Source organism: Gadus macrocephalus, chromosome 2, assembly GCF_031168955.1.
Source record: "Gadus macrocephalus chromosome 2, ASM3116895v1".
Taxonomy (NCBI): Eukaryota; Metazoa; Chordata; class Actinopteri; order Gadiformes; family Gadidae; genus Gadus; species Gadus macrocephalus.
In genome coordinates this window covers 19,112,982-19,122,381 of record NC_082383.1, presented here as the reverse complement: position 1 = coordinate 19,122,381, position 9,400 = coordinate 19,112,982, and the positions used below count along the sequence as shown (strand labels likewise).

Sequence of the window (9,400 nt, the reverse complement as noted above, 5' to 3'; positions counted from 1 at the left end):
ACACACAGACATGGGCTCAGCTTGGTCGGCCCAATAGGGGAATCACACTACTGACTGTGGCAGAAGTAATGCTTTGCTCTACCAGCTGGGAATGGAACACCTCACCCTGTGGGTGTTACGGCCACGCTCCACCAGGAGAGCTGAACAGGTCCATGGATCTGTTTCGGTTTAGCTCCTCTCCGATTAGAGAGGGGGGGAGGGGGGGGGCGGGGGCGGACAGAAAGTGAAAACATTTCTAGTAAATTGCCCTTCAAACCCCACCTCTCCCCCCCTCCCCCCCCAGTATCTCACCTCTCCCCCCCCTGTACCTCACCTCTCCCTCATCTCCCGTACCTCACCTCTCTCCCCCCACACACTCCCATACCTCACCTCCCCCCCCCCCTCCTCATCTCTCCCCCATCTCCCCCGTACGTCACCTCTCTCCCCCTACCTCACCTCTCCCCCCACACACTCCCATACCTCACTTTCCCCCCTCCTCCCTTTCACCTCTCTCCCCCCTGGCGGGAGAGGCCGTGGAAGAGGAAGTCAGAGCCAGGGTGTTCCTGGTTCTCTCTCCGTTTCCTCCCGCTAGGACAGTGTTGTGGGGTCACAGCTGCAGCTGAGGCAGCAGAACTGACGACCCCTGACCCCGGATGGACTATTTCTAGGATTCCTGTAAAGGTACAGGGGGGTCGGGGGGGTCGGGGGGGGGGGGGGGGGGGGGGGGGGGAGTATGACGCAGTTAAGCGCTGCGAAATAATTCCTTGTATGTACAATGTCACCCGGCAGGAGGCCTGTTCACGGAGCGGCATCTTGAGGCCATTGAGTTCTGCATAGCCAACACACGCCAACACATGCCCTTCATCAAACAGGCCCTCAAAACCAACCTTTAAAGATCACTTTCACCACAAAACCTCCTTCCCTTCTATCCCCTTCCTCCTTTTTTTTAATCTTTTTTATTAATATACGTTATTTTTAAATCCTTTTATTTTGTGTCCAACTCTCAAGGTAAACTCTTTGAGTAATTAGAAAGCACTGTATAAATCAAATGAATTATTATTATTATTATTATTATTATTATAGCCTTTCTGACTATGAACCAGTCCGGTCAGAGCGCTGCTCTGTATTTGTCCCGTTTGCACCTCAATACCGATTCCATTCTCAAAGGGCTTCACATACCCCCCCCCCCCCCCCCCCCCATTACATAACTACGCCCTGAGTCTACGCCCCTGAAGGAGCAACAGCTTCACCTAGACTCTGCATAGCTCCCCCCTTATGTCGCTAAATGCCCTAAATGTAAACGTTAAACTTGAGAAGGAGCCCGCAAGAGAGCTCCTTCTCCGAGGGTTAGCAGGTACTGGATGGGCCGACCGATAACGGTAACAGAAAACAAGCCCAGACTTAGATACAGTAGGACTGAGTAATAGACCATGAGTCAAACTAATTAAAGATCAATCGTGTGTGTGCTCCGTTTCAGTGGTGTAATCGTGGTGAACAGGAGATTAATTATCTCAGGGAGTGTACATACAGCTCATTATCTACAATGATGTCATTTCATCAAAAGCTATCGTTAAACTCTTAAGCTCCGGCCTATTTCAATCGTCACATTTGTCTAATTAACAAGTTGTGTTTGGTGTGTGTAAAAATGACTTTCTCATGTTTAATTTGATATGACTATTTCTACATAATAAGGGCAGTGTTGTATGCCTTTTGCTGCGAGAGTGATCACGGTCTTCCCAATCACTAGTTTAAGAGGTTAAGGAGCAGGTATGGGGTTAGAATACAAAGCGAACAGAAGACGTGATTAAAGACACATACAGGAAGTCGATTACTAATCTTCGTGGGGGGGGGTGGGGGGGAAGGTTCAGACGCAAGGTACCATGGGAAAACCTTCCCAGAAAGCCCCAGTGCTAGCGTCACAAGGCTAGCTGTGAGCAATGGGCTCGTGACAGAGGAAGCCTGGCCGTGTTTGAGCAGCAGAGCTCCAACACAAAAGGAGGGCCATTACGGGCCAGGCCATTCTAGCCCACTTCCTGTTAGCAAGGCAGCTAACGTCATGTAGCATCCGGGGGCTAGCCCGGTGGTGCTCAGAGCTCTCCCGCATTGTTGTTTTACTCAGTACCGACTATACCTCTGACAAGAAGGTCGGCCTTTGAGCCTTTGTGACTCATCACTCTTTCATTGGAGTTGTTTCTCTTCTCTCTTCCAGGCAATAAAAGTGAATACGTTTCGATTCGACTAGTTTAAGATGGGAGATAAGAACAAGCCAATACAAACCAAAAGTACAAATTTAATCGTCTTCCATCTGTCAGTGTTGACGTGCTTTGGCAGCGTGAACGTTTACTTTACTTGCAGAGTAAATTAATTCAATTGGTTTGTTTTTTTGCACCTTTATTTCAAAGCACTTTTTATGTGCCTAGGCAAAGCAGATTTAACAACCCCATGCTAATAAATGTATCTAATGGGGATCAAATGAGGGACAAAGACAGAGAGAGAGAGAGAGAGAGACCAAGATACAGAGAGAGGGTCAAATAAACAATTGAAGATATATGCAGAGAGAGGCAGATACAGTGACAGAGAGAGAGAGAGAGAGAGAGAGAGAGAGAGAGAGAGAGAGAGAGAGAGAGAGAGAGAGAGAGAGAGACAGAGACAGAGACAGAGAGAGAGACAGAGACAGAGACATGCTATATACACACGACACAATATATAAATAAAAAGTTATGATTCAGCAAGGCAGCTCTAAAGGTGTGTGTGTGTGTGTGTGTGTGTGTGTGTGTGTGTGTGTGTGTGTGTGTGTGTGTGTGTGTGTGTGTGTGTGTGTGTGTGTGTGGTGTGTTTGTGTGCGTGTGTGCGTCCGTGCATGCATATGGGCGTTGTGTGTGTTAATAGAGAGCAGTCTGGCCCCCTGCCCCCTGCCCCCCCTCTCTGTGTGCTAATCTGAGGGACCCAGCGGGGCCTGTCACAGTGGGTCTCCGTGGGTGGGCGTGACAACGGCTGGGGGGCCGGGGGGCGGGGGCTGATAGGGGGAGCCAGGGGGGTCTCAGCGTCTGGTGAGGGTCCAGCTCCATAAAGGGGCCAAAATTAACTCTGCAATTGTTTTCTTTAAATATGGACCCTGGATCATGGGACCCCCCAAACAGTCAAACCCACCCACCCCATCAGAGCCTAGTACTGGGGTTCAGGGCGGGTCTGACGGGGGTCATCCTGACCTGGGGTGGTCCTGTACTATCAGCCGGGAACCCAGCATAAAGGTCAAACACATTTGACCCTAGAGGAGGAGGGGAGCAGGTGAGGAGGAGGAGGAGGGGGAGGACGAAGAGGAAGAGGAGGAGGGCAGGAGGAAGAGAAAGAGGAGGAGGTGGAAGAGAAAGAGGAGGAGAAGGAGGAGGAGGAGGGGAGCAGGTGAGGAGGAGGAGGAGGAGGAGGAGGAGGGGGAGGAGGGGGGGGGAGGAGGAAGAGGAGGAGGGCAGGAGGAAGAGGAAGAGGAGGAGGGCAGGAGGAAGAGAAAGAGGAGGAGGTGAAAGAGAAAGAGGAGGAGAAGGAGGAGGAGGAGGGGAGCAGGTGAGGAGGAGGAGGAGGAGGAGGAGGAGGAGGAGGAGGAGGAGGAGGAGGAGGAGGAGGAGGAGGGAGCAGGTGGAGGAGGAGGAGGAGGAGGAAAAAAGTAGACATTAAAAGTAATAAACCTGTTCTGAGCTAAGCAGGCTATCTATTATGGAGGAATCGTACCTGCGTCTCTCCTCCGTCTCTCGCTTTCTGGAGGTCGAGCGAGCGAGCGGGACGATGAAGACGTTGGCGAAGGCTTCGGTGTCCTGGAGGCTCTGAGGCCTTGTTCAGCGTGCTCCATGACATCATGGTGTTTCTGAGGATATCCCCTCCCCGCCCGCACAATGAGCCCACTTCCTGTTTAGAGAAAGTCCAGGAGGCCAATCCCGCGCTCACCTCCGAGCCTGCGTAGTTTCCAGTTCAAGCATCACGCAATGTTTCAGTGTCTACGTGTATAGATCTATAGAGTTAATAAATGTTATAGACCCTATCAGACTGCATACGTCTGTGTGTATAGATTTATAGAGTGAGTAAAATATATAGACTCTATCAGACGGTCTGTGTGTACGTCAGTACTTATAGATCTATAGAGTTAGTAAAGTATATAGACTATCAGAAGGTCCGTACGTATAGATCTATAGAGTTAGTAAAGCATATAGAGTATCAGACGGTATGTGTATATAGATCAATAGTTAGTAAAGTATATATACTCTATAAGACCGTCTGTGTGTATAGATCAATAGAGTTAGTAAAGTATATATACTCTATAAGACCGTCTGTGTGTATAGATCAATAGAGTTAGTCGATTGAATGTTACAAACCTTAATTTGGTTTACTTCAGAGATTTAAACTGGCCACCCTGTAAACACCCAACGCTAAGACTATTGTGGGAACCAGTCCTAAAAAAATAGATATTACAAAACTAAGTGAGATTGGGGAAACCCATGACGGATGAAACTGAAATATTTCACACAAAAACCCCTGCTGAAAGAATGCGTATGTTTTTTTTACTTGACAGCCTATTGTTCAAACGGTTGGCTCAAATAGCTATTTAAATATCTAAAGGGAAATCAAAATGTTTTAACAAAGAGAAAGAGAGAGTTTGTGTGTGTGTGTGTGTGTGTGTGTGTGTGTGTGTGTGTGTGTGTGTGTGTGTGTGTGTGTGTGTGTGTGTGTGTGTGTGTGTGTGTGTGTGTGTGTGTGTGTGTGTGTGTGTGTGTGTGTGTGTGTTGGGGGTGGGGAGGGGAGGGGTTGAGAAACACCACACACACACACACACACACACACACACACACACACACACACACACACACACACACACACACACACACACACACACACACACACACACACACACACACACACACACACACACAGCAGATTACTCCACGGCGTCAAACCTGAAGAGCAGCTCATAAACTCTCATAACGTTTCCTACTAATAACCTCCGTTCGAAAACCTCCGTGCGGCGCATCGGATTACCAACGGCCGGGACGAGCGGCGCATTCCTCAGGTGTAGCTGGGCGAGACGTCCCGCTGGAGGAGCCTTCTCAATCCCCGACATAATGAGTGGCGTAATGACCCTATCTTCACCACTCACAAAGCCCCCCCGACGGGGAAAGCGTTTAACGTCAATCGCAGGGTGGATAGGCTACGATACGGGGTCAGGGAGGGAGGGACGGGGGAGGAGAGGGAGGGAGGGGTAGGGAGGGGAAGGAGGGAAATGCGAGGGAGGAGAGGGAGCAGCCCACTTCGTGCTCAGTCCTGTCCCACACCATTCCCACACTCGTACTCGCTTGTGTCAGTCGTGATCCTCAGAGCGCGTGTGAAGCTCTGCCGTGGATTACCTCATCGGAGGAGAAGGACTCTGGTCTCCCCCGCGTCTCTCCTTCCATGAGGAGCAGGGCTCTGGTCTCCACCGCGTCCCTCCTCCTTCATGAGGAGAAGGACTCTCGTCTCACCCGCTTCTCACCTTCTTCCATGAGGAGTTGAAATACTCTGGTCTCCATCGCTCTTCACAGGTGCGTTATCCGCTGGTTTCATACTTCTGAGGTCTTGGGCACATCTTTTGGCTAATCGATATTGGATCCTATATGCGCACTCAAAGCATAATTCATATTCGGCTCCTCAAAGAGGCTCTCAAGAACTCAGGCTGTGTGTGTGTGTGTGTGTGTGTGTGTGTGTGTGTGTGTGTGTGTGTGTGTGTGTGTGTGTGTGTGTGTGTGTGTGTGTGTGTGTGTTTGTAGCTAGTAGGCCCTACCGCATGCATAAATCGTTTTAAATATGTAGGCCTGTGTTTGAAGTAGTGAATATTAATTAAATATAACTACTTAACTTAATAAGTAAGTGCCCAATTGGGGGGGGGGGGGGGGGGGGGGGGTGGAGTCACAACGACTGCGTCAGTCAATGCAAATGTGGTTAAAATCAATTGAATGCAAACTTGCAAACTAGACTTAATTACATTACTCTAATCTTTGTTTGCCCATTTAGAGATTTACGAACTTCCATAGAATAGTAATCATATAAAGAAGCCTTAGAGCGTACACTTTGAAAGATAGTAAGTTAACATAAGATCTATCTTTCCACCTATTTTATATCAAGGGGTTGGTGTGTTTCATTCGACGCCAATCTCCCACGTCCGAGCAAAAAGGTTTTGAGTTGTAATTAAGTGGATTCATTATTGGGTTACATCGGCTATCCCGTCTGACTCCGTCCATGACTTTCTCTTTCGCCTACAGGCTGGCAGGATCGCCCTCAACCCCCTCTGGTGGAGTTCCATGGAAACGGAGAATTGTGAATAACGTTCATCTAAAGACTAAAATCATCCGGAGCGACCACAATAGACCGCCACCTTAATCCTCCATCTAAAACTCCAAGGAGGTCCGAGATGATTCACTACAGAAGGACCTCATGAGCCCTCCCACCATAGTGGATGTTACCAGAGCAAACTCCATTTAAATCCAACTCAAATTGAACCAAACCGGGCTCTTCACCCCAATAACCCTTTAAAGATGGCGAACGAGGCGTCCCACGCCCCCAACGCAGCCGCCGCCGCCCCCACCCCGTCCCTGTTCGCCCCCTCGCCCGGGTACCTCGTCCGGATGTTCCGCGACTACCACAGCAAATCCGTCATCAACGACCACTACAACTACACGGGCAAGCTGTTGGGCACGCGCTACAGCAAGGGACTTACGGTGGAGTCCATCATCTTCCTGCTGGTGTGCCTGCTCATCGTGGTGGAGAATGCCGTGGTGCTGCTGGCCCTCTGGAAGAACAAGAAGTTCCACGTTCCCATGTACTACCTCCTGGGGAACCTGACACTGTCTGACCTGCTGGCCGGCTTCACCTACATGGTGAACATCATCACGTCGGGCGCCAACACCCTCACCATGACGCCCGTCCAGTGGTTCCTACGAGAGGGCGGTGTCTTCATCATGCTGGCAGCGTCCGTCATCAGCCTGCTGGCCATCGCCATCGAGCGGCACGTCACCATGGTGAGGATGAAGCCCTACCAGGGCGACAAGCAGGGCCGCATGTTCGCGCTGATCGGGGCCAGTTGGGTTCTCTCCGTGTTCCTGGGGGTCCTTCCCATCCTGGGATGGAACTGCCTGGACCGGCTGCACCAGGACCAATGCTCCACCGTGCTGCCCCTCTACGCAAAGAGCTACATCCTCTTCTGCATCACCGTGTTCTCAGGCATCCTGCTGTCCATCGTGGTGCTCTACTTCCGCATCTTCCGCATCGTCAAGTCCAACACCCAGCGGATGGGCCCGGGCCCCCAGCGCAAGGGCCTGGCGCGAAAGTCCCAGAAGTACATGGCCCTGCTGAAGACGGTCACCATCGTGCTGGGCGTCTTCATCGCCTGCTGGCTGCCCCTCTTCGTTTTCCTGCTGAGCGACTTCTTCTGCGAGACCAAGAAGTGCCAGGTGCTGTACAAGGCGGACTACTTCCTGGGCATCGCCATGTTCAACTCCCTGCTCAACCCCATCATCTACACCCTGACCAGCAAGGACATGCGCCGGGCCATCCTGTGCCTGCTGTGCCGCCCATGCCTGTTCACCGAGGACGGGCAGATCAAGAAGTTCGGCATGCCCTTCCTGGACTGCAGCACCAGTAAGACGGAAGGGGTGTCCCACAGATTGGAGGGGCTGGAGACCACCGTCTCTTCGGGGAACTTCTCCCCCTCGTCCATCAAGGCCATCTACCCCAGGATGTCCAAGACATGATCCGCCTGGTCAGTCTCGGAGATCTTCTTTTGGAACGACCGCAGGAGCCTCTCTTGGGGGCAGGTTCCTACCAGAGACCCAGGACTGTAGCTGAGCAACACTGGGGAAAGGACCGATGGTTGTTCTGGGTTGTGGGCATCGCCCCAAGCCGTTGCATTAACTCTAGAGACCTGGCTGAACCCGACCAAACCAGAGTGCCAGTTTGTGTCTGATACTTTCAGGCCACCCGTAGCAGAGAAACCGTAATGCATTAAAAAGTAATACTGTGATCAATCTGAACCAGAGACCCTTGCACACTGATCCACCAGCGACTGAGGGAGGAGGGCGGCAATCCTGGTGCTTTGATTACACGTAGACAAGACGTTTTTTTGCCTAATTTGGCCGGAATGCAGGCTGAACGGCCAAAACACCAGGCGCTTATCTCCCTCTCTCTCTCTTCCCCCCCCCCCCCCCCCCCCCGCTGCACATAATGACATGTTGTCAGAAACACAGCCGACCCACGCCCAAAACCATCTCATCTCTGTCATCGGTGCTCCAGTCCCCCGGACACAAGATCACAGGAGGGTGGCCTGGAAGGGTGGGGTCGGCGGGGTCGGCGGGGTCTCTCTTCTGAGAGAGGCTCAGAAGAGCGTCGGTTCTGGTAAGGGTGGGCACCGCAGGAGGTCTGCCCAACACATGTAGCATCAGCGGAGAGCAGTAAAGCCTGAGCTAAACCTCCTACCATGACTAGGAGGTTGTTATTAGTAGCAAGACACACATACAAGAGGTGATTGTACGCAAGATAAGATGGGTTTGAATACCCCAGATGGGACATGAGCGACATCAAGATAGAAATGGTTTCAGAAAGTAAATAATGGGGGAATGGGTGCATGGTAAAGTTAGGTTTGTCCCTCATTAAGGTCCATGACCACACACGAAGAGAGCAAGGTGCTTCCATCTAGAGGAGACGGGAGAGGGCAGTTTTTGTAGAACGGCTCACGAGTTAGACTGGGCAGAGGATTGACGATGTCAGCTGGTGAACTCCACAAACAAAACAGTAGATTCACACTCACTGCCAACACTCAGACCTGTGGACATTCTGCCACTCTGGGTTTGTGGATTAAATATGGCAGACAAATGCCAATAATCTACCGACTACGGGACGAGAACTGTCTGTAGTGTGATGAAGGGATATTGATGTTTTGTTTGTCAATGCAGAGATCTGTAAAGAAAACCCTTCCACAATGCAGGCAGCTGAAACCCTGCTATGACACCAATGCAGGAAACGGCCCCCTTTCATGCAGTCGCAATGTACAAACATGTAATTACCTTTAAGAAGTATATTGTTTGAGAGTTGACCTTATGCAATGTAAATACTGTCTCTAATCAGGGACAAGTTTTTATAATCAAAGTTCATTTTTAATTTATTTTGCCTTTTTACAGACATTCATTCACGACCAATAAATGTATTTTGAAAATAGCCCGATAATGAATTTGCTCATCCTTCGTGCCTCTTTATTACGTATTTATTTCAGACATGTGATTTATTTGTTTAGTTTATTTATGCATTTTTTCATTTTTCAACATTCAATCCAAAGCAAACAACAGTCTCAAAGACCTGGATTAAATAAATGGGTTCTTTCTGAATAAAACCAGGAAAAAAATAATGTACA

The 9,400-nt window shown here is 50.2% G+C and overlaps 1 protein-coding gene across 1 annotated transcript; it reads left to right on the top strand.

The window, feature by feature from the left end:
* Nucleotides 1-5,241: 5,241 nt before the first annotated feature.
* s1pr5a (sphingosine-1-phosphate receptor 5a) lies at nucleotides 5,242-9,207 on the top strand. The gene is made up of 2 exons (XM_060044385.1): nucleotides 5,242-5,543; nucleotides 6,261-9,207. The coding sequence occupies exon 2, from the start codon at nucleotides 6,534-6,536 to the stop codon at nucleotides 7,746-7,748; it is 1,215 nt and encodes a 404-aa protein (XP_059900368.1). The 5' UTR covers nucleotides 5,242-5,543; nucleotides 6,261-6,533; the 3' UTR covers nucleotides 7,749-9,207.
* Nucleotides 9,208-9,400: the final 193 nt, after the last annotated feature.

Excerpts from the sequence above, each read along its gene's own strand:
- s1pr5a (XM_060044385.1), top strand. The coding sequence starts at position 6,534 with ATGGCGAACGAGGCGTCCCACGCCCCCAACGCAGCCGCCGCCGCCCCC.